At 36.2% G+C, this 20,772-nt stretch overlaps 5 protein-coding genes and 3 non-coding genes across 12 annotated transcripts; 5 read left to right on the forward strand and 3 right to left on the reverse strand.

Moving 5' to 3' along the window:
- The first annotated feature begins 927 nt into the window (after window positions 1-927).
- Window positions 928-3,507, forward strand: LOC111019086 (IAA-amino acid hydrolase ILR1-like 1). Its single transcript, XM_022295371.2, has 5 exons — window positions 928-1,392; window positions 1,931-2,056; window positions 2,200-2,514; window positions 2,613-2,741; window positions 2,829-3,507. The coding sequence occupies exons 1-5, from the start codon at window positions 1,021-1,023 to the stop codon at window positions 3,207-3,209; spliced, it is 1,323 nt and encodes a 440-aa protein (XP_022151063.2). The 5' UTR covers window positions 928-1,020; the 3' UTR covers window positions 3,210-3,507.
- Window positions 3,508-4,255: 748 nt separating this feature from the next.
- On the forward strand, window positions 4,256-4,328 carry TRNAR-ACG (transfer RNA arginine (anticodon ACG)). Its single transcript has one exon. It is a non-coding gene; the product is annotated as a tRNA-Arg (tRNA).
- A 1,069-nt stretch (window positions 4,329-5,397) lies between these two features.
- EMB3108 (DEA(D/H)-box RNA helicase family protein) lies at window positions 5,398-9,014 on the reverse strand. Its single transcript, XM_022295441.2, has 8 exons — window positions 8,540-9,014; window positions 7,920-8,207; window positions 7,659-7,772; window positions 7,109-7,569; window positions 6,379-6,703; window positions 6,033-6,185; window positions 5,689-5,740; window positions 5,398-5,550 (listed from the first exon to the last, which is right to left on the reverse strand). The coding sequence occupies exons 1-8, from the start codon at window positions 8,864-8,866 to the stop codon at window positions 5,522-5,524; spliced, it is 1,749 nt and encodes a 582-aa protein (XP_022151133.1). The 5' UTR covers window positions 8,867-9,014; the 3' UTR covers window positions 5,398-5,521.
- A 66-nt stretch (window positions 9,015-9,080) lies between these two features.
- POL{LAMBDA} (DNA polymerase lambda (POLL)) lies at window positions 9,081-13,411 on the forward strand. Of its 4 annotated transcripts, none has more exons than XM_088117313.1 (14): window positions 9,081-9,345; window positions 9,432-9,569; window positions 9,798-10,097; window positions 10,349-10,427; window positions 10,517-10,647; window positions 11,080-11,142; window positions 11,297-11,476; window positions 11,567-11,620; window positions 11,851-11,939; window positions 12,230-12,320; window positions 12,426-12,506; window positions 12,717-12,784; window positions 12,958-13,075; window positions 13,172-13,411. In XM_088117313.1, the coding sequence occupies exons 1-14, from the start codon at window positions 9,235-9,237 to the stop codon at window positions 13,268-13,270; spliced, it is 1,602 nt and encodes a 533-aa protein (XP_087973439.1). In that variant the 5' UTR covers window positions 9,081-9,234; the 3' UTR covers window positions 13,271-13,411. The 4 variants fall into 4 exon arrangements, with proteins under 4 accessions (XP_087973439.1, XP_022151134.1, XP_087973440.1 ...); XM_022295442.2 differs by having other exon boundaries at window positions 12,991-13,075; XM_088117314.1 differs by having other exon boundaries at window positions 9,801-10,097.
- A 613-nt stretch (window positions 13,412-14,024) lies between these two features.
- Window positions 14,025-15,137, forward strand: PRIN2 (Serine/Threonine-kinase). The gene is made up of 3 exons (XM_022295555.2): window positions 14,025-14,285; window positions 14,382-14,477; window positions 14,564-15,137. Exons 1-3 carry the CDS (start codon window positions 14,061-14,063, stop codon window positions 14,756-14,758), a joined length of 516 nt encoding a protein of 171 aa, XP_022151247.1. The 5' UTR covers window positions 14,025-14,060; the 3' UTR covers window positions 14,759-15,137.
- A 110-nt stretch (window positions 15,138-15,247) lies between these two features.
- On the reverse strand, window positions 15,248-16,996 carry LOC111019215 (Putative thiol-disulfide oxidoreductase DCC). Of its 2 annotated transcripts, none has more exons than XM_088118124.1 (3): window positions 16,587-16,996; window positions 15,835-16,002; window positions 15,248-15,461 (listed from the first exon to the last, which is right to left on the reverse strand). In XM_088118124.1, exons 1-3 carry the CDS (start codon window positions 16,912-16,914, stop codon window positions 15,445-15,447), a joined length of 513 nt encoding a protein of 170 aa, XP_087974250.1. In that variant the 5' UTR covers window positions 16,915-16,996; the 3' UTR covers window positions 15,248-15,444. The 2 variants fall into 2 exon arrangements, with proteins under 2 accessions (XP_087974250.1, XP_022151245.1); XM_022295553.2 differs by having other exon boundaries at window positions 15,248-15,616; window positions 16,587-16,991.
- A 70-nt stretch (window positions 16,997-17,066) lies between these two features.
- On the reverse strand, window positions 17,067-17,140 carry TRNAN-GUU (transfer RNA asparagine (anticodon GUU)). Its single transcript has one exon. It is a non-coding gene; the product is annotated as a tRNA-Asn (tRNA).
- Window positions 17,141-17,514: 374 nt separating this feature from the next.
- TRNAV-AAC (transfer RNA valine (anticodon AAC)) lies at window positions 17,515-17,588 on the forward strand. Its single transcript has one exon. It is a non-coding gene; the product is annotated as a tRNA-Val (tRNA).
- Window positions 17,589-20,772: the final 3,184 nt, after the last annotated feature.

Below are 20,772 nucleotides of genomic sequence, written 5' to 3' on the forward strand. Positions count from 1 at the left end.
TAAATGATTATATTATAAGAATAATAATACAGACATGTGTGTCACGTGACTAACATTTTATTTTATTTTTTCTGGAAAGGAATTTGTACGGGTAGTTGAGCCATTACTTCATTTTAGGAAAAAAAGAAAATTATTAAATTTGCAATGAAGTAATCAAAACTATTTTGTAATACACAATAAATGGAATAAACCATTAAAATTTCATATTCTTAAGAAAACACTATTAAAATTTCAAGAAAACTTTATTGTAACTAAATACTACCTTTTTAATGTCAGCGGTTCCAATTCCATTATTCATTTGTTGACTCATAAGAATAATTAAAATTCCAATAAATCGCTACTTTACTAGTTTTTTGTTTAGAAATTTTAGAGTTTAGTTGTAATTTTCTTCCAATATATTTTAGTGAATATAAAGAAATGTGTGAAACTATTTAAATTTGAATTTAGGAGGCCCGACAAAAGTATAAACTTTTTAGACCACATCTTGTTGAATTCCATACTAGGTTGAGGTTCTATACAGGTACCATTGGATGTCCTACAAAACTCCTATTAAATACAAGGCATGCATGAAAAATGTTTTTCAAATATTCTTCAAACGAAAACTATTGTAAAAATTACAATACTTTCTAAAATTTAAAACAGACCGTGACACGTATCTAAATTGCTATTCGATGAAATTGCAAGTTTATGGTAAAATTTTGATAAATTTTATGAAGTTTAATTAAAATAAATGTCAAAGCGAGCATAGTTTGAATCTCTCCAACGTTGTATTAAAAAAAAATTTTAATTAAAAAAAATTTTAAACTGAAATAAAATAATTTAGCTAATTTTTTTATAAAAAAATCAAACTAAAAAATAAACAAATCCAAAAATGTTCTGCTAAAATAGGATTCAGCCCAAAATTATTTTTCAATTGATTTGATAGAAGTAGGAGGGGGCAAACGATCGGGGATACTGTTCATCAGTTGAGTACAAATAGATGTTCGATTCGCTTTATTACAACGTCTTCTCCTCAGCCATATGGAGTTTCTCTACTCCATATTCATCACCTCCATTTTCTGCTTCTCTCTGAAGCTTGAAGCTACCGCCCATGGAACCAGCCCCAGTTCCCTCCACACGAATCAAAATTCCTCACTCATACACCAAATTATGGAGCTCGCCAGTGATCCCAGTACTTCAAATTGGATAAAGACAATAAGGAGAAAAATCCACGAGAACCCAGAGCTTGCTTATGAAGAATTTGAAACCAGCAGGCTTATTAGGCAGGAGCTTGATCATCTCGGCGTTGCTTACCGGTGGCCAGTCGCCGGTACCGGCGTAGTGGCTTCGGTCGGCTCTGGTTCTCCTCCCTTTGTCGCTCTAAGAGCAGATATGGATGCTTTGCCTATTGAGGTCAGGTTTGGTTTATTTAATCTTTCTTCCTCCGCCATTATGCTATCTTCTGCTCGATGAAATGACTCGACCCAATTGATTCGTTCTTCTTCATCTCCATTTTTGGAACCGGCTTAATGGGAATATGCAGTCTGTTCTCGTCAGTTTAATCGTAATTTTTTATACAACTGACAAAAGTGGATTATAAAATGGACCCCCGAAAGACTATTTCATCAATGGGGGTGCAGAATCAAAGTCTGGAAAAGAACTAAATACGTCCAAACCATGTCAGAATTATTAATTTAACAAATAATTTATGAACTATTTCTGAAGTGGAAGAAGAAAGCGAGAAGCACTTTTAGTCAAATATGGTGTCAGATGTAGCAGAGTCTATCAAATAATTAAACAACCAGCCATTGAAACTATAGTTCTTTTTTTTTTTTTTTTTTTTTTTTACTGTGGAGCTTGTTCATATAGTGATATACAATGTAGGAAGAGAGACAAGTTGTGAAGTTTCGATGAGATGGGTGGAAATTAAAATGATGGAAGTTTTGTTTAGGAACTGGTGGAATGGGAGCATAAGAGCAAAGTGAAGGGGAAAATGCATGCTTGTGGCCATGATGCTCATGTTGCTATGCTCCTTGGCGCTGCTAAGATTCTGCATCAACTGCGACAGAAATTACAGGTTCTCAAAATACATTGCAAGTACTCCCCACTTCCAACAACTTCTGATTCATTTGTTTAGAAAGAAGATGATTATGGGACTCAAAATTTGTCCCCTTTTTCCTTTTTGGTTAATATGAACGAACATGTTCCCCTTCAATGCAGGGCACTGTTGTTCTTATATTTCAGCCGGCAGAGGAGAGAGGAGGAGGAGCAAAAGACATGATAAAAGAAGGCGTTCTTGATGATGTTGAGGCTATATTTGGGCTGCACCTTGTGCATAAATATCCGGCAGGTGTTGTCGCTTCACGTCCCGGCGAATTTCTTGCGGGATGTGGAAGCTTCAAAGCAAAGATAAAGGGGAAAGGAGGACATGCAGCAAGCCCACAGCATTCAATTGATCCCGTTTTGGCAGCTTCATCAGCAATTATTAGTCTCCAAAACATTGTCTCGAGAGAGATTGACCCTTTAGATTCCCAGGTACTTTCTTTCAGATGAACATGAATGAAAAAGGCCTCAAATGGATTCAATTCAGCCGTTTGTTCTTTTTCATCTTAAAGGAGAATTGAAAGTTGCAGGTGGTCTCTGTGGCTATGGTTCAAGCAGGAACTGCACTCAATCTCATTCCGAATTCGGCCACCATTTCTGGTACCTTCAGAGCTTTCAGCAAGGAGAGCTTCAATGCTCTCAGAGATAGGATAGAAGAGGTAACCCCACATCAGGATCTTCTACAAAACAGATGAATTGGGCACTGATCCTCGTGACTGAACTTTTATGTACACTTCTCATGGCAGGTCATAAATGGGCAGGCAGTGGTGCATCGATGCACCGCAGAGATTGATTTTATGGGCAAGGAACACCCCACGATTCCTCCAACTATAAACGACAAGAACGTTTACGAACGTGTTCGACGTGTCTCTATGGAAATTGTAGGAAGAGAAAAAACAGAAGTATCTCCAAGCTTCATGGGAAGTGAAGATTTTGCCTTCTTTTTAGACAGAGTCCCGGGATCATTCTTTTTTCTTGGGATATATAATGAGAAGATAGGAGCTATACACCCTCCACACAGCCCTCAGTATACAATTGATGAAAGTGTGCTTCCTATTGGTGCAGCAATTCATGCAGCATTTGCATATTCATATCTTTTGAATTCATCATCGACATCCCATTCTTAGCATGACCACGAATTGGTGCAGCAATTAGTGCACTAAATTATCTTTCAGTTCATCTTTTAAATTCATCATCAACATCCCATTCTTACCATGAGTTGGTGCAGCAATTAGTGCACTAAATAATCTTTCAGTTCATCTTGTAACTCAGTTTTTGTTTCCCTGTTCTGCATCTTGAATAGGGGAATTATTTTAGTTCTAGGTCCTGGAATGTTATGTTCAACATTAATATTGTTTTGAAACCCGTTCTCGGGTCTGAACAGATTGGCATGGTATAAAATATGATTGTTCTTAGTTATCACAAGACAGTTTGCTTTCAGTTTCGTTAGTTGATGTTTGTCCCAAATAACTCATTTGGATTGTGGAATATTATTATAACATGTCAACAAAAAAAGCCTGATAATCAGGTGAAGAGGAGAAGGATAACAAAACCCAAAGAGACAAGGAACACCCAGAGCCTGAAGGCAACAGAAAAGTAAGAGAGCTATGGAACATGAAATATCTCAGATTCTTTCCTTGACAATGAAGATGGTAAGAAGGATAAGCAGGAGGCCAAGTGCCAACGATGGACTGGTAAAGCCGGTGTTGGAGCCGAGGGATGGCGGTGGCAGTGGCGATTGTGAGGGGGATGGGGGCATGTACATGCCAGCCATAGAATCATCTGCTGCAACTGCAACTGCAACTAAGGCGAGAAGAAGAGCAGAAGAGGTTGTGAATATGACGAGCTTATTAGCCATATGGTACAAGTGTTTTGGAGTGGTTTGATGAAAGCGTGAAAGTTTCTAAGTTTGTTGCTTCTTTCATAGTGTAACCAAATGGGTGAAACATTTATATATACATATTTTTATATTTGAAAATTTGGTATTCAGTTATTAGAAGTTGGAACCATTTGGAATGGCTTTTATTGTTCGTTATAGACGAGAAACTTAGTAGCTTTGGACGACGAATCCTATTGGTTGACAGCTGTCCAGTGGTGGTTCAGAAAACAAATAGAAGTCACTGTTTTAAAAAAATAGATTAGATTTTATTTGTGTGTAATTCTAAACAACAAGGACTCCATGGCCCAATGGATAAGGCGCTGGTCTACGGAACCAGAGATTCTGGGTTCGATCCCCAGTGGAGTCGGTTTCATTTTTCCTTTTTCCGAATTGGCTACAAATTATAATGCCCAATATATAGGAAGCCCCAGTGGGAGTAGACTGCTGGACCATACCCACCTAAATAATAAATAGGAATAAATAATAATAATAAAGGAATAATTACCCAAAAAGGGTTTATTGCTTCTTAATTTCTCTCTCTCTCTCAAAATCTTTTTAGAATAAACGAAAAATTATTTACCCTTTTGGTTTTTTTTTTTTTCCTTTTAAAATCTCAGCATATCCCGAACGTGAATATTTTAGTGTTTGTGGATAGATGAACTTATTTGGTGGTCATTAATATGAATTAAGATTGCAACGTTCATTATGCAATAGTTTAATTACGTGTTTTAAGATTGCTATGTTTATCCATTCGATCCTTATAATTTTTTTTTAGTACTCCGATCCTTATAATTATCCATCTGATTGCGTTATAGGATGAGATCTAAAGTCGAAATCTTATAACTCAAATTTGTCACATTAACCTAATCTCGAAGATTTAACAAATTTATTAGTAGATAAACTGTTTAAATCTATTTCTAAAACCTCAAGCAACCTGCAGCTGAAAACTCAAAAAAAAAAAAAAAAAAAAAAATCCTAAAAAGTGAACAAAATAATAGTAGTCTAGAGTCTAGACATTGAACTTCTTTTGTAATTTATCGAAAACTCCCAAATGTAAATATATCACCAGTCTTTTCAAACTTTATTTCCTCGAGAAATGAGGTTTTTTTTTTCTTTTTAATTATGGAGATGAAATTAAAAGCCATTGATATATCATTTATCTTTCCCCTGCAAATAGTAATGCTGGATATATTTATATATAGAAGTTAGTAAATATATTTTTAGGCATTCCTTTAGCATTTTGTTGAAGCAAGAAATTCCCAAAATTTAACGACTCTTATGACAGTCTCACATTTAATCTATTAGCCATTTGGAGAGTTTCAGTATAAATATTTTTCCAAATAACACATTCTGAATTATTTTTTCTCCCAAAAAATGAAGCTAAAATTTAACCATGAGAATGTACATTCATAATCATCATACTCTAATCCCCGCAATTAAAAATTTAACTTTGGATGCAATATAAATAATCTATAAAGATTAAAAGTCTCTTTCGTTTTCATTGTTTAGACCATTTGTCATCTATACAAAATAAGAACCATATTATTATTTCTCTGCTGTTCATGCCAGAGCGCTCTCTTTTGCAGAACCTGCAAAAGTATGATAGATATATATATATATCAGCTTCCATAATCACTCAATGGGAATTCAGTGTTTTCTACATTCACCCTGGAGTTCTTTCTACTATCATATATTTTCAGATTGTGGCTAGTAGAGATCAAACTTACCTTGTTTTTTAAGCTTGTTTCGGAAGCTCCGTTTCCTGCTAAATGCTGCCTCCTGCACCGAAAAAGATAACGAAGAGAAGTTAAAACTTGACCACTGAAGAAAATTCAAGGAATTGGATCCATAAAGGAACCAATATAGCAGCAGTGAGAAGTGACTAGTAACTAGTAAAGTGAAGCAAATTCTATGTAGATATGGTCTGGGACTGGAAGACAATGATATTATGTCCTCTGGTTGTATTGGAAAAGTTAAGTTGAATAGCATCTCTGCTCGAGGCGTTAAAGGTAGAGTCGTAGAGAAGGAGGTTATTATCAGAGTGAGAAGTAGTAGTCAGTCTGACAATTACCACGGGTTGAGACAAGTTTTCTGCTCGGCGAACTGCAGCAACGAGATCGCGGTTAGCTTTAGTGTACAGGCTAGTGACAAGTCCATATTGACCAGCTCTACCAGTTCTACCAATCCTATGTAGAAAATCTACCGCAGAAGTTGCAAAGTCCGCCTGAAAAAGGGAAAAAAAAAATCTAGAGTCGTAAGGCCATACTGTGCAAAGTATTTGTCATTGTAAAATAATCAAAACAGCAACCCACTAATTTTGGTATTACATGAATCCTTTAGTTCATTCTTGAATCCCAAATCATAGATCCGGAGATGCTATAGGCATCAGATGAAAATATTTATTAAAAGAGAAGCACCTGAATGACATGGGATACGTTTGGAATATCCACACCTCTGGCTGCAGCATCAGTGCAAACAAATACACCACCTTTCTCTCTGAAATCAGCTAAGATCTTTGAGCGCTCCTCCAAACTGCGGTCCTTGTGGTAACGGAAACATTCGATACCGGCCCTCAGCAATACATTGTCCACTGCTTCGACGGTTTCAACTGTGTTTGCAAACACCATAGTTCGGATGGCACCACCATCAGGATTCCTCTGTTTTGATTTAGGTTGATTCACGGCCTTGATGAGTTCATCTACCTGATTATCAAGTGACACTTCAACCCACCTCTGCTCCAATCTAAACTAGAATATAGAGAGTAAATTATTCACCTTAATATGCAGCCAATTGCAAAAATGGCAAAAAGGAAAACTTTTAGTGAAGTTTGTAAAAGCATACAAATAATTTCAAAAACCCAAGAACAAAGAAAGAAGGTTATAGTTATACAGTATAGCTTGGACAGGACTTCTGAACTGGCACTATATCAAAGCATTCCAAGCTACCCAAGTGTTAACTCATCGTCTCAGGTAGTCAGCTTATACATGACCATTTTAAATTTTTTATAGGAAGGACAGTGAAACTTTAATTAACTGAGAAAAAGGATCTGCTAGAGCACAGAAATTGTGATTCACACAGTTATATATAGCCCTTTGAGAAAAAACCCTATGAATTTCACATGTGATCACGACCAGACTTGGGCAGTACCTGGGACTGTGGCAGTGTAGGTATTTCCCACTAACCCAGCTAGCATCTGGGAACATTTTTCGCAGCACTGCACCGGCAGTCTTTTTCCCATTCACAGGAAGAGTTGCAGCAACAAAAATGTATTGTTTACTACGCTCATAAAATTTTCGCACTCTTCTCCAGTCTTTTACTCTCCCAGACACACTTTCGGTTTGCTCCTGTATGTCGTTGGAATCAACATCTTCCTCATAACTTTCTTCCCCTTCCCCATCCTCTTCCCCCTCAGAGATGGTTTCAGTTTGCAAGTCATTCTCATCCTGTAAAATAAGCTCTGATGAAGGGTCAGCTTCTAATTCCACGAGCCTCTTTGGAGATTCTTTTGAGCGAGACAATAGTTTTTCTTCAAACCGGAGCAAGTTTATCAGACGGATGACCTTATTCTGGAAGCTGCCAACAAGAAGCATATCTGCTTCATCAAAAACCTGCAGCAGTGTCAAATGGAGCAAGTGAATAAAAAATTACATCATGCAACTTAAAAAATACTTTTAAGATTGAAATGAGAGAAATATACCACGTGCTTCACAGCGCGAAGAAAATCCAAACGACGACTCCTGTTTGGTTCAATATAATTGAGAAGAGCCGCTGGAGTCGATACAATAATATCTGGCTCATGAATTGGCCAACCCTGTTATCACATTTCACAGTCAAGATAGATACTTATCACCATGGTCAAAGTAGTAAGATGCATTCACATTCCTTAAGAAAGTGAATCACTAGGCTTGTATAACTAAATTTAGATCAGTCATACATTATCTTGAACAATATTTTTTACCTGTCTGCCACAGACAGCTGTAACTCTGAGAAGCGATTTTCCATGTTCGTCGCAAAGCGTATTAGCCATTTGAACCACTTGCTCACACAACATTACATTTGGACAAAGAACAAGAGAAAGCTTATTAAACGAAGCCAAGTCTTGGTCGCTACCAGTCAACTTGTTATCACCATGTTCACTGCATATCCTATTGATTAGAGGTACCAGATAACCATGTGTTTTTCCGCTACCAGTTTCAGCTGCAATGACCACATCGTTTCCTGACATTATAGAGGGAACGCAAGCAGCCTAAATGGAACAAGAAAACGTCAGAAGTGATATAAAGTAGAGAACAATAAAAACAGTTGCAGTAACTTCCATTGACACAGTATAGATCTTAAATGTACTTAAGAGACTAAGTTATTTTCTCATACATTTCAGTGATTTCCAATATTTGTTTTTTTGTTTTCAGGACAACCAAAAGAACACAGTGAAGGGTGAACAAGAGGGAGAATGGATTCAATCCCATTGAAACAAATCCAATTCTATAACAAGTGCTAGCTATCCGATAATCACAGTGAACCCAATAGACCAAATTTTGCTGAAATTCTAATTTTCTCGACAGGAACAGGTTCGGGTACCTGAATCAAAGATGGCATCTGGATTCCAGAACTAACAAGAGCTCGAGAAACATTATCAGAGACACCAAGTGACGTCCAAGAAACACCTTCTGCCGCAAAAAAAGTATCCCTTCCAGTTCCCTCAGCAGCAGTTGATGCAGTAGAAGCAGCAACAGTTCCAGCAGCCCTCGATTTTTCAGAGCACCGTTGTCTCAAAGAAACCAACCCAATTCGGATGGAACATGAAGTAGAGACCAAGGAGTTATAATTTTTGAATGAGAAAAGCAACTTAGACGGTAGCGCTAGTCTCTCTAAATGGAGCGCCGAAGCAGAACGATACAGAAGCATTGGTTCTGTAATCGGATTGAACCGAAAAAAATGCTTACTTACCTGCTGTCTGTATTCAGTTATGTTATCCCTATCTTCTTTATCCTGCGAAATGCTAAAGACAGGAAATTTAATTCTAGGGTTTTAGGGTTTAAGGGAAAAACCTTGGGTTTCACAGCAATGATGTTAAGCAGGAAGACGAGATTGGGTCTAATCAGACGGTCTACTGGACGTGTCTGGGGCCCATTAGGACACCTGTGAACTGATCCACGAATCATCGTCGCGCTCTTGGACACGTGTCTTGTCAGTCATAGTAAGAAAATGGAAAATTTTCTCTAGTTGTTTCGGTTTTATAATCAAGAGCACAGTCTCTTGCAGAAGAAGCTTTAATGGCGCCAAAACGAAGCAAGAGCCAAAATGTTTCTCAGGACCCACAGGGAATGTTCGCTGGGATGGTTGTCTTCTTAGTCGAAAAGGGAGTGCAGGCCCGCCGATTGCAGGTTTTACATTTCATTATCTTTCTCTGCAACTTTGTATTGCGATGAATTTTTAAGTGGTTATTTGGGTATTGGTTCCGTGGTTGAAGATTTGGAAGCAGAAATTGGTCCAAATGGGTGCTAGTATCGAGGAGCGTTTGTCGAAAACGGTCAGCCATGTATTTGCTTCGAGCTCGGACGCTCTTCGGCAAAAAGTGGACGGTGAGCGTTTGGCGCGCTTTAAAGGGGTGAGTCCTGCTTTTTGCTGAGGCATTAATTGATGCTACTGATGCGGCGATCGCTTGTGAATGGTCATTGACATCTTAACATTTTTAGATTACTGGTCATCGTCGTTGAAAATATGTGATATTCTGCACTCAGAAAGTGGTTTTCTTGAAGTGCATACAAGAAAAACTTATATTCCTCTCTGGGGTATTTAAGGTTTATGAAATAGGCTAATTACTGCATACTTTCAGAAGGTTCTCTCATACCAGTGGCTAGAAGACAGCTTAAGTTCTGGGAAGAATGTGTCAGAGGACTTGTACAACGTAAAAGTGGGTTTAGATGGAGAAGATGGAATAGATAAGACCGAACCATCTATTTCCAAAAGACTCAAATTGTCTCCCAACAATTCGGAAGCAGTGAGTGCTGAAAGTGGGGAAGATGCAAAGTCTTCGACTTCACTTCCGATGACTACTATAGATCTTGAGGACTCCAACTTGTGCATAGGTCAAACAGTAACTAGTCCAAGGACTTCTGATTCTATTAAGAGCAATGTAAGTTTCTTCAACTACTGATTCACAGTTTGATGTTGAAACGTGTTGTGTCCTGTTTTAGTTTCAACATGTTATTTCTTCCACAGATGTAATATGTCATTTAGAACTTGCTCACCAGTTCAAGTTATGAATGTTCAATTATAGACATATGGTTTGACCATGGAAGTATTCATAAGTAATTTCCAGTTCTCTTTTTAGACTACTCACATCTGAATTAATTATTGTGTTCTAACAAGGGAAAAATTTTGCAGACATCTGTGTCGTACAGTCCACCAGATATGAATAAGAACATAACTGAGATATTTGGAAAACTTATCAACATATACAGAGGTGAGAGTGACGTCCTTCAGACTACTTGGCTGCTTCTGTTTCCACACTTGAGTTTCTGATGGCTTGTTTTCTTATATTTGAAATTAAAGCATTGGGTGATGAACGAAGGTCATTTAGCTATTACAAGGCCATTCCAGTAATTGAGAAGCTACCTTTCAAAATTGAGAGCATCCACCAGGTCAAAGACCTGCCGGCTATAGGAAAGTCCTTGCAGGATCATGTGAGTGCAACAACTATAGTTCCAATTACTAATGACCAACTATTTTCTTTCTCTACAGACGCATTGCATTATGTTGTATGATGCTTTTCTTCCTTCTTTGTGTGGAATTCAGCAATATTTTTACTTAGATAGTACCTTGCCTCAAGTTACCTGCTATCAATCTGCCATTTCATAATATCCTTTCCCATTGAATCATGTCATGTTCGGGGTGGCCACATTTGGCTAGGTTGTTTCAGGAACTGAGATCTTTACTTAGATCACTTCACCTCTGCTGGACTTCATAGGAAGTCCATCTCAGCATGGGAGACAGGACATGTCCCTGGTTGAATAATATGCTCCCTCAAAGATTTTGCTATTCTTTGTTCTCGCTAAATGTACTGTAATTTGTATATGCCTACGGATTGATCAGAAGATTTTGCATTGTTCCTGCAGATTCAAGAGATAGTAACAACTGGAAAGTTATCTAAATTGGAACACTTCGAAACAGATGAAAAGGTGTTTGCAGGTTTTTAAGAAAACCTCAGATCTTCTATTCTGATGAATATCATTGACTTGCATATGCTTGTTTATCTTTGTAGGCAGTAATGATCAATGTGCATATTTTTCTTACCCCTTGTTTACATGTCCTCTGTCTTATTAACCATTGTAGGTCCGGACAATCTCACTTTTTGGGGAAGTGTGGGGCATTGGCCCAGCCACAGCTTTGAGATTATATGAGAAAGGATATAGGACCCTGGATGACCTGCAGAAGGAGGAATCCTTAACCAATGCACAGAAAATAGGGTTGAAATATTTTGATGACATTAAACAGAGAATTCCACGCAATGAGGTCGACTGCTTTCCTCTGGATTTTGCAATATTAGCTGATCTTATGGGTAAAGTGTGTTCTCAGATTTCCTGAATCTGTCTGATTTGATAGGTTCAAGACATGGAGAGCCTTCTAAAGAAGGCTGGGGAAGATGTTTTGCCAGGGGTGAGAGGCAAACCTCCCTTATAATGTGAATCCAGAAACAAATGGTTATTGGCTGTTATTGTAATTTTGCTTGTAATTTCGTATGTAAATGCTTTTTATAATCCATAACTTGAATGGTGTATCGTTTTTTGCTATTTTTGTTTTCTTTCAGTTGCACCATATTAAAGCACTACTGTACACAATTTGTGCTTACATTGACATTTTACCTATGAGTTATGTATTTATTTTAGGTTGATATTCTGTGTGGAGGATCATTTCGGCGAGGGAAGTCTTCCTGTGGAGATATGGACATTGTAATCACACATCCTGATGGGAAAAGGTTTCAAACATTCCCTCTTTCCTTTTTTTTTCTTTCTTCATTTGGTGAGTCTCAAATGAGGAGTTTATTTGTGATCATTCTTGGAAAATCTTGTTTGCATTTGATCTTCTCGCCGTGAACACAAGGTCACAATGATATACCTGTTTCAGTTGTGTGTCAATATGATGCTACCTACTATCTTCGTAGTTCATAGTTGGATGGGACCACTATCCTGCAATTTCACTGTAATGATCCTGATTTGATCCATTTTATTTATAGTTTCTTGAAAGTTGTTTTCTCTGTTATTCCAGCCATAGAGGTTTTCTACCAAGATATGTAAAGCATTTAAAGGATATAAAGTTTTTAAGGGAGGATCTGATCTTCAGTACGCACAGTGAGGAGGTCATATTACCCTTTCCCCTTTGTTTAAACTTTTTATGGTTCCAAGATGCCATGATATGCTTTTCTAAATCCCTTCATTTATTGGCATTGTGGAACCACGAACAGGGAACTGATTCTGGTGTCGACACATATTTTGGCCTTTGCACATATCCGGGAAGAGAATTGCGGCACCGAATCGATCTTAAGGCATAAACCCTCTTTATGTGCATTTTTCTAATCTGATCTTTCTTTGGCCACTTCTCCTCTGGGATAGAATGTTAACTTTGAAATAGTTTGTTAGAGAAATTGTGATTAAACAAAACCAAATTCATGTCAGTTAAGAATGAAGTGGAGGTTAAAAAAATCATGCCTGGATGCTTCCTGATGTGATGTGAACTATATTTTGGACTCTTGTAGGTGTATCCAAGAGACATATATGCATTTGGATTAATCGCGTGGACGGGAAACGACGTACTAAATAGAAGGTATGTCCATTTGTAGCTAAACCTATATGTTGACTTTGAAGTTGCTGCTTGAATCGAGTAAACGTATAAATACGAGAGACTGAAATTTGAGGTTGTGATAAGAAAGGAGAAACATCACATAAGGTTTGAAATGTATGCTTCTGTGACAGTTGAATGAAATGTTTTTTTTTAAGGTACTTAGACTGGGTTTACACTACACTCTGCAGGCTGAGATTGCTAGCAGAATCTAAAGGATTTAGGCTGGATGATACTGGACTTTATCCATCTACTCAGGGATCTGGTGGTAAAAGGGTAATTGCGATTGCCTTATTACTGAGTTTAGAAGGAACATGGCCTTAAAATACAGGGCAGGCTGTCCCTAATTCTTTGTTGGTGATTGTGGCACAGGGTGCAAGAGGAAGCGCAACTTTGAAGTTTGATACAGAAAAACAAGTTTTTGAGTTCCTTGGATTTCCATGGCTTGAACCCCATCAAAGGAATCTTTGACTGTAAAATGTAAATATCAAAACAAGTGAACTTTCCGGAGCGTTTGTGTTTGTCCATAATGTTAAAAAACAATCATTTACCTTATAACATTTATATTATCTGCTTTTGGGCAATATAAACCGTCTTTAAAAAATTATTGAATTTTTTCTTTCCTTCAATTAAGATGGTTTTTAGGCTACACCATTTATTTAGTAAAATTTTAAAATCCTCAGTAGAACCCTCCATTAAAAAAAAAAAAACATTAGAAGGAATTATAAAAATATCTCAAAAGGGATATATATACACACATTAGGTTCAAAATTTTAGATTAACAGACATAGTTTAAATTCGTAACAATTTAATCCCCATCGTAAATTCGTAACAATTTAAGTGTCAAATTTTATCCAATAACAATTTAATTTGGATCCTTATTTAGTTTATCCATATATATATGTATATAAGAAATTTGAAAAAAAATTTCACCATAAGTTCAAAGACTAAATTGGTGATAAAAAATCAAAGAATAAATTGTTACTTTAGAAAAATGGTAGAAACCATGTTTTTTTACCAAAATTTTATAAAAATGGCATAAATTATAAACTTATATAATTTTTAAAAAAATAAAGATATATTTATAAATACAAAACATTTGTAGAGAATGACGTAATTTGTGACATTGCATCCACGTGGAGGCGTGGGAGTGGGTGTACGGTTTCGTAATCCGAAGTGGTGGGTGCAAAGAGAAGATGCGTGTTGCGTTGATAAACCCTTGGGCTTCAGCTTCGGCCTTGCTAAACCCGTGCAGATAGAAATGGCATCCATATGGACTATAGCTCCTCCCCTCCATCTCCCTCCTTCTCTCGTTACGCTAAAACCCTCCATCATTCCACTACGCTTCTTCCCCAATCCTTCTGCTCCTCTCCACCGTACACGTCTCTCGCCTACCCTCAACCTTCCATATCCACTGCCCGGAGAGCGCATTTGCAGGGCCGCCGAATACAAATTTCCGGATCCAATTCCCGAATTTGCCGTCGCTGTAAGTTCCCCTCCCACACTCCCATGATTTACGACTCCTTTTCAAACTTTCTTAAGCCTATGTCTCCTCCTGCTTTCGATTTCGATTTCTCTTCAGGAGACGGAGAAATTCAGGGCCCATCTCCTCAACAAGCTCTCTAAAAAGGATATGTACGGGGATTCGGTTCCAGAGGTCGTCGGAATATGCACCGAGGTATTTCATTTCAGATCCTCTGCCTTGATTGATAAACTACATCTCTTAACGTAACCTATGGCTATGGCCTTGATCGTGTTCACCAGATATTCAACACCTTTATGCACACCGAGTATGGTGGCCCTGGGACTTTGTTGGTCGTACCTTTCATCGACATGTCTGATACCATAAACGAACGAGGATTACCTGGAGGACCGCAAGCTGCTCGTGCTGCAGTAAAATGGGCTCAAGATCATGTTGATAAAGACTGGAACGAGTGGACTGGTGATGATGGAACCTAAGATAAGTCCTCCTTCTACTTGTCTGCAGAATTCATTTTGTTGAGATGGAATGGAGTTTATTAAGTCCAATTTTGTGAGAGCTCAGATGGCTGCTTTCTTCTGCTTCTTTACCAAAGTGATTGTCAAGTCATCTGAGTGCAGATTTGTACCACAACAATGAGGCTACAACTTGGACAAAGCAAATAGAAACTCTTCATTTTCTAACTGAATCCCTAAGTTTGTGGCTCTGGACAGACTTTACCATAGTGTATTTTGAGGAGGCTTGAGCAGTCTTTGAAATCTGAAAACATTGCCAGTGTCTTTGTGGGGAATCTTTGATATGAATTGTTTTATCTGTATAGTTTGATCAGTGCAGTAATTGAAGTATCTAGATTTTGAATTTTGAATGTTGCCCGGGGAGCTGGTCATTACAGTACTCACCATGGAACCAGTGCTTCCATCCAAGTGAAGTTTTCTATCAAACTGTTAGTTCTAAAATGCATTCATTCGTATCAAGTTCGCATTCATTCGTATCAAGTTCTTTAGTACAAAATGGAGGGACTAACTTCTTTAGGTGGGGGTCAGGAACATCTTCATCCAGTAACATCTAAAATTTACAAATTTCTATGTCCATAAGAGAGAATGTAATGGACAAGATTCAATACCGATGATGTCGATCAAGCAGTTCCTCCCTATCAATAAAACGCTCAAGCAGATCTTCCTCCTGCAAAACCAAGCAATCTTCAGCCTTTCCAAACCAATCATAACGATGTCTAGCAACATGGTCATACACAGCGTCTCTAAGAGGAGTTGGAATTATCAAGAATGCGCTCAAAGCTGAATACGGGAGAGGCAAATACGACAATACCTTCAGAGCAGCTGAAAACCAAAATTTGCTCAAATGTTAACAATATATGTTTGACTGAAGTTTTCTTATATTAGTAGTAAGCCAATCTACAGAAAATAGAAAAACGCAATCTCATTTCTTAAAGTTCTGAGAAGAAAGGCATTTCATTTAGTAGGAAACTCATCAGGTGAAGGATCAAAGACATCAATGGAAGTTTATAACGGTTATCTATCAATGAGGTTTTAAGTACCGGCAGAAGCTTGGTAGTATGAACCGTAGCCCTCGACGAACAAAAAGCGACGGCTAATATCCTCTCTGTCTAGACCACTTAGTCTCAAATATGGTTCAGCAGCTCTGGACTGAAGGCAGCAAAATTTGATCTTCTTATATTTGTCTGCTTTTATCACCCACTTCACACCTGCAAGAAATAAAAACACAACTAAGTGAGGATAAAAACAGAATGCCGTAATTCTGCCTCTACAATTTTGCATGCTGAAAGTCTGGAAGTGAAATGGCATAAAAACAAGGTGGAAAACTAAAAGTTATGTAACCTGTAATTCAACACGGACAAAACTTCCGATCATTACTTCACAAATAGATTGATAGTGAACCCTGACGAACAGAATGCAGGAACGGGAGGATTTTATTTAATTACGTGGGATAAAACTTCTTTGCTTCGTTCTCAAACAAATTACTACATATAACACACCAAAATGGAGGAGTGCGGCTTCGATCAAGGTGTTAAAGACGGGGTTTAACTCACGCATTCACAATACATCGAACAGTTCGTAGAGTGTATAGACAAAGACGGATGAAGTAATTGAAGCAAAGAAAGTAAAGATGTCAAGAGGGTTAAGGCATAAACCTAAAAGACGGAGTGGTTTCAAATATAAGATATACAAAAAAATGACAAAATGTTCAAGAAAATGACAATCTGTATGGCAATGATACATTCACATCAAACAACAGAGCGAATTAGAGAGAAAGGAAAAAAGATTGTACCGCGATGGCAGAGATGGCAGACACCGTCATAGACAACGACACGAGGCTGGAGGAGAGTAGGAATCATAGTGTTGGCAACTGAAGCAGTGGAAGCAGGAGAGACGGCGTCGACCAGGTCCTCAAAACCTTCTTCAGGAACATCGGCGATATCCGCAGCGGTAGCGCAATCGATGCCGGCGGAAGAAGGTGATGCCGGTGAAGATTTAGAAGAAGATTTGCACCGGAATGGGGGAGAAGAAGATGCAGTAGTAAAGGAGGATGCTCTGATCTTCGCTGTTGATGAGAACAAAAGGTGCCGAAACCGATTCGTCAGAAGTTTGCTCGCCATTTTGGATCGTCGAGTCACCGGCGGTTTTCTCTGTTTCTAAACATTACGAAAATGGGAGGAAAAGGGGTCTGGGCCAATTTGTAGCGTTAATGGGCCTGGAAGAGGTAGACGCCTAGACGGTGAAATTGATAAAAAAAGAAAAAATCGTAAAACGCTAGAAGAAGGACTTGAACCTTCGACCTTGTGGTTAACAGCCACACGCTCTAACCAACTGAGCTACCCCAGCTTCTTGTACAGCAAAGCCACATTTAATAAACTTCTATCCTATTTTCTTTTCTTAATAAATAAAATAGAAACCTTCTTTGTTATGATATTTTTTTTAATATCCACGTCACATATCCCAGGAGACGCCAATTTTCACTTTTTGTTCTTTTTTTTTTCAATTAGTATTTCATCTTTGAACTTAGTCAAAGAAATTACTAAAACATCGGCTTATGCCATCAAATGGTGTCGTGGTGTGGTTGGTTATAAAATCAGTCTAACACACTGAAGGTCTCCGGTTCAAGTCCGGGCGACGCCAATTTTACTTTTTGTTCCTTTTTGTTCTTTGAAATTATTTATAATATAAATAATATTACAAACTGTATGATGATGTCAAATGGTGTCGTGGTGTAGTTGGTTATCACGTCAGTCTAACACACTGAAGGTCTCCGGTTCAAGTCCGGGCGACGCCATTTTAATCCTTTTAATTTTTAAATATTTTTTCCTCCAGTGGGGCGGTCTCTTTAAAATTGGGCCGAAAAAGCAAAGACTTAATCTGGGCCGAAATATTAAGCCCAAAAACATCGACGTCTAAAACTCGGTTACACCGTACAATTGATTTGATTCAAAAAATAAGAGCATCCCACACGCAATAAAGACCAAAAATCAGTCTTTTATTAGGTAAGAGTAGCTTTTCGGAGAGCGTCCCATAAAATATATATATATATATTACAAAAGCCATAATCTTTATTTCGTTTTCACTTGAATGACATTCAACTAAAAAGATTTTCATTTTTTTTCTTTTTAAAAACTAGTAGTGATGAAATGTAGCAGAATTGACACCCCATTTTGTCAAATTGAATGATTGAAAGAAATCCCACAAATTACTCCTCCTCCTTGACTTGTATTTCTAATAGTAGTTGGGACATTGTTTTAATGAGAAGAATGAACTATGCAAATTTGCAATATACAACCCACAAAGAGAAAAAAAAATATTTATTCTTTTCCTCTTTCATTGGGTTTTATTTGTTGGTCAGTTTTGGCAGCTTGGCTTTGGTACATTTCTTTATCCCCCAAAACTTTTTGAGGTTTCGTCTGCGGATGAAATAAATAATTTCATCAGCAACAAAATGGGATCGCCATCGCCACTTAAATCAAATATATTTTAGTTAAAGTGCATTTTGTTATAGTGGAGGAAGAGCTCCAAAGTATGGACAAAAGCCGCCTTGGCTTTTTTTCCCCCTAATTTCGTAATATTACAATATTTTGCTTTTATGTATTGTTAAAAATTTAGGGAAGACTTTCGTGGATTTTGTGTTCATTCCCTGTCTTTTGTTTTTTCCTTTCATTATTTTTAATGATAAATAATCATATATTTGATAAGCCTTCCCAACTATTATAAATTAGTTTTTCTTTTAGTACAATACGTGGGAGTTACTTAAATCAGAGATACATGTTTTAATCGGTTGAGTTATGCTCCGGATTACACTTTATGAGTAGATCTTTTATAAATATCATATAAATGGTAAACTATAAAACAATTAATAATAATGAATAAAATAATTTTGATTTAAAATTTTAAATACCCGAAATATTTTTTAAAAATAATGGCAGACGTGTAATTAGTGATTCTTAAAAAATATATATTTATTTTGAAACTTATTTTTAAGAGGGAATTACAAAAAAAAATGAAGAAGAACTAAAAGAAATATGTTTGATATATATAACATTAGGTTTAAATTTTTACAAAAATGACTTAAATTACAAACTTATTCATGGGACCAATCAAAATTATATATTTATTTGATGTTATTTAGTATAATTGTCTTTTTCTAATGCTTCAATTCTTATTGTTAAAATTAAAACCCGTTTCTTGAAAGACAAGATTTTGCTACGTTTGAATTTATAAAATAATAATTCATATTCTAAAAATAGTAAGATGTGTACTCAGAAAAAATAATAAAAAATAATAATAATAAGATGAAAAAAAGTGCTTTGTAATTAATGTATATTAATTATCAGTTTTTTTTATATATAAAAGTATATTATCAGTTTTAACGTGTACTAAAAAAAATTATCAGTTTTAACGTTTTGAGCAATATATTTTTATTTATTTTATTTCAGTTTACTTTCAAAGAAACTTATCAATTTAAATAATTGCATTCTTAAAAGGCAAAAAAAAAAAAAGGCTTTAATTAATATTTAAAGCCAAATAAAATAATTAAATCAAAATAATTTTGATTACCATTTGATTGTTAATTAACGTTCAAGATTAAATCAGAAAATTTAAGAATAAATAGCAGAGGCAGAATATTGATGTGAGAACTCAATAATTTGTTGAGTTTGTTGACTATGCCAAAGGCCTCCCTTCGCCTTCCCAAATCATACGTCCCTTCAACTAATTACCATCTCCATCAACTCGTTTTCTGTCTTTATCTCATTTATTCAACAATTCTATTCTTTTATTTGATTAATCCATCCCTTTTAGGATTATATTTCAGTTGGATTATTTCGTTTCAGAACTCGATAATATTTATGTTTCTTATTTTTGTTAAAATATTGTATGAAATGATGATAAATAAGTAAGAACATAGGGATAGTAACTTTTTTTTAATAGAAAATAAGTATGCTAACCAATTAAAAATATGTTCAGTTTAGTATAGACCGACACTAAACTTAACCATACAAAAGGGAGCATGAATGATAGAAGCCGAGGGGTAGGATAGGACCATTAATCTTACTCTTAAATCATATTTTGATATTCAAAACACACAATTATGCTTATTTTATTTTCTAATTTTGCATAGAAGTCTCATTCATCATAACATTTACAATATATTTAAAAAGATCCCATTTTTATCCGTCTCCTATGTAATTCATACATTTTCTCTCTTGATAAAAGCAACAAACAGGAGTGATAATAATTATTAAACAAGCTCTAAATTTCAATGCCTTAATCATAATAAATTTATGGAATTGACATTATTTTAACACGTATCATATATCCTACCCTAATTCCTATGGCTATAGCTCTATTATATAGAACCTTATTATACCAATACACACTCGCTTCTACCTAACTTTATAGAGCCATCATCATCATTTTGCACCTTAAAAAATTTTACATTAATGAACACTTATCCTAAGTTTCAACACGTTGTATTTTTTTAATATTTAGAATATCAACATCTCACCGACCATTCCTACAAAGAGATAAAACGGGACCAACTAATACATCTTTTGATCAAAGTTGAGTTAAATAATATATTTTTGTCACACCTCGCTGGATTTTTTTTTTTCAGCTACCTTAAAAAAGAACATTTTTGAAGCTACAAATTTTCAATTTAGAGAAAATTTCACGTATTTTTTGAAATATCAAAATTTTTATTTTTTATGTAGGGTATAATATTGACTTTTTTAATATATGTGTTTTATATCTGACTTTGATTCAAATTATACTATTTTTGTAAAATGTTAAACTTTGTTAAAAAATAAATATTTACTTTTATGTTATTTATGTAAATGTCCGTTCTATTCTTAAATGAGAGTAAATTTTGTTGATGTACTACAACATTTTTTAGTACCCATGATTGTCTTGTCAAAGCTTTATCGATTTTACATTAACATTTTGTTAGTACATTTAAGTCCTATGGAATT

Source organism: Momordica charantia (assembly GCF_013281855.1).
Source record: "Momordica charantia cultivar OHB3-1 chromosome 9 unlocalized genomic scaffold, Mcharantia_2.0 BLBB01000009.1, whole genome shotgun sequence".
Taxonomy (NCBI): Eukaryota; Viridiplantae; Streptophyta; class Magnoliopsida; order Cucurbitales; family Cucurbitaceae; genus Momordica; species Momordica charantia.

Excerpts from the sequence above, each read along its gene's own strand:
- PRIN2 (XM_022295555.2), top strand. The coding sequence starts at position 14,061 with ATGGCATCCATATGGACTATAGCTCCTCCCCTCCATCTCCCTCCTTCT. Across the intron at positions 14,286-14,381 it reads TTCCCGAATTTGCCGTCGCT|GAGACGGAGAAATTCAGGGC; the intron begins GTAAGTTCCCCT and ends ATTTCTCTTCAG. Across the intron at positions 14,478-14,563 it reads TCGTCGGAATATGCACCGAG|ATATTCAACACCTTTATGCA; the intron begins GTATTTCATTTC and ends CGTGTTCACCAG.
- LOC111019215 (XM_022295553.2), bottom strand. The coding sequence starts at position 16,914 with ATGGCGAGCAAACTTCTGACGAATCGGTTTCGGCACCTTTTGTTCTCA. Across the intron at positions 16,003-16,586 it reads CTGCCATCTCTGCCATCGCG|GTGTGAAGTGGGTGATAAAA; the intron begins GTACAATCTTTT and ends TATTTCTTGCAG. Across the intron at positions 15,617-15,834 it reads ATACTACCAAGCTTCTGCCG|CTGCTCTGAAGGTATTGTCG; the intron begins GTACTTAAAACC and ends TTTGGTTTTCAG.
- LOC111019086 (XM_022295371.2), top strand. The coding sequence starts at position 1,021 with ATGGAGTTTCTCTACTCCATATTCATCACCTCCATTTTCTGCTTCTCT. Across the intron at positions 1,393-1,930 it reads TGGATGCTTTGCCTATTGAG|GAACTGGTGGAATGGGAGCA; the intron begins GTCAGGTTTGGT and ends AGTTTTGTTTAG. Across the intron at positions 2,515-2,612 it reads TTGACCCTTTAGATTCCCAG|GTGGTCTCTGTGGCTATGGT; the intron begins GTACTTTCTTTC and ends TGAAAGTTGCAG.
- EMB3108 (XM_022295441.2), bottom strand. The coding sequence starts at position 8,866 with ATGCTTCTGTATCGTTCTGCTTCGGCGCTCCATTTAGAGAGACTAGCG. Across the intron at positions 7,570-7,658 it reads TTCGCGCTGTGAAGCACGTG|GTTTTTGATGAAGCAGATAT; the intron begins GTATATTTCTCT and ends ACACTGCTGCAG. Across the intron at positions 6,186-6,378 it reads ACGTATCCCATGTCATTCAG|GCGGACTTTGCAACTTCTGC; the intron begins GTGCTTCTCTTT and ends TCCCTTTTTCAG.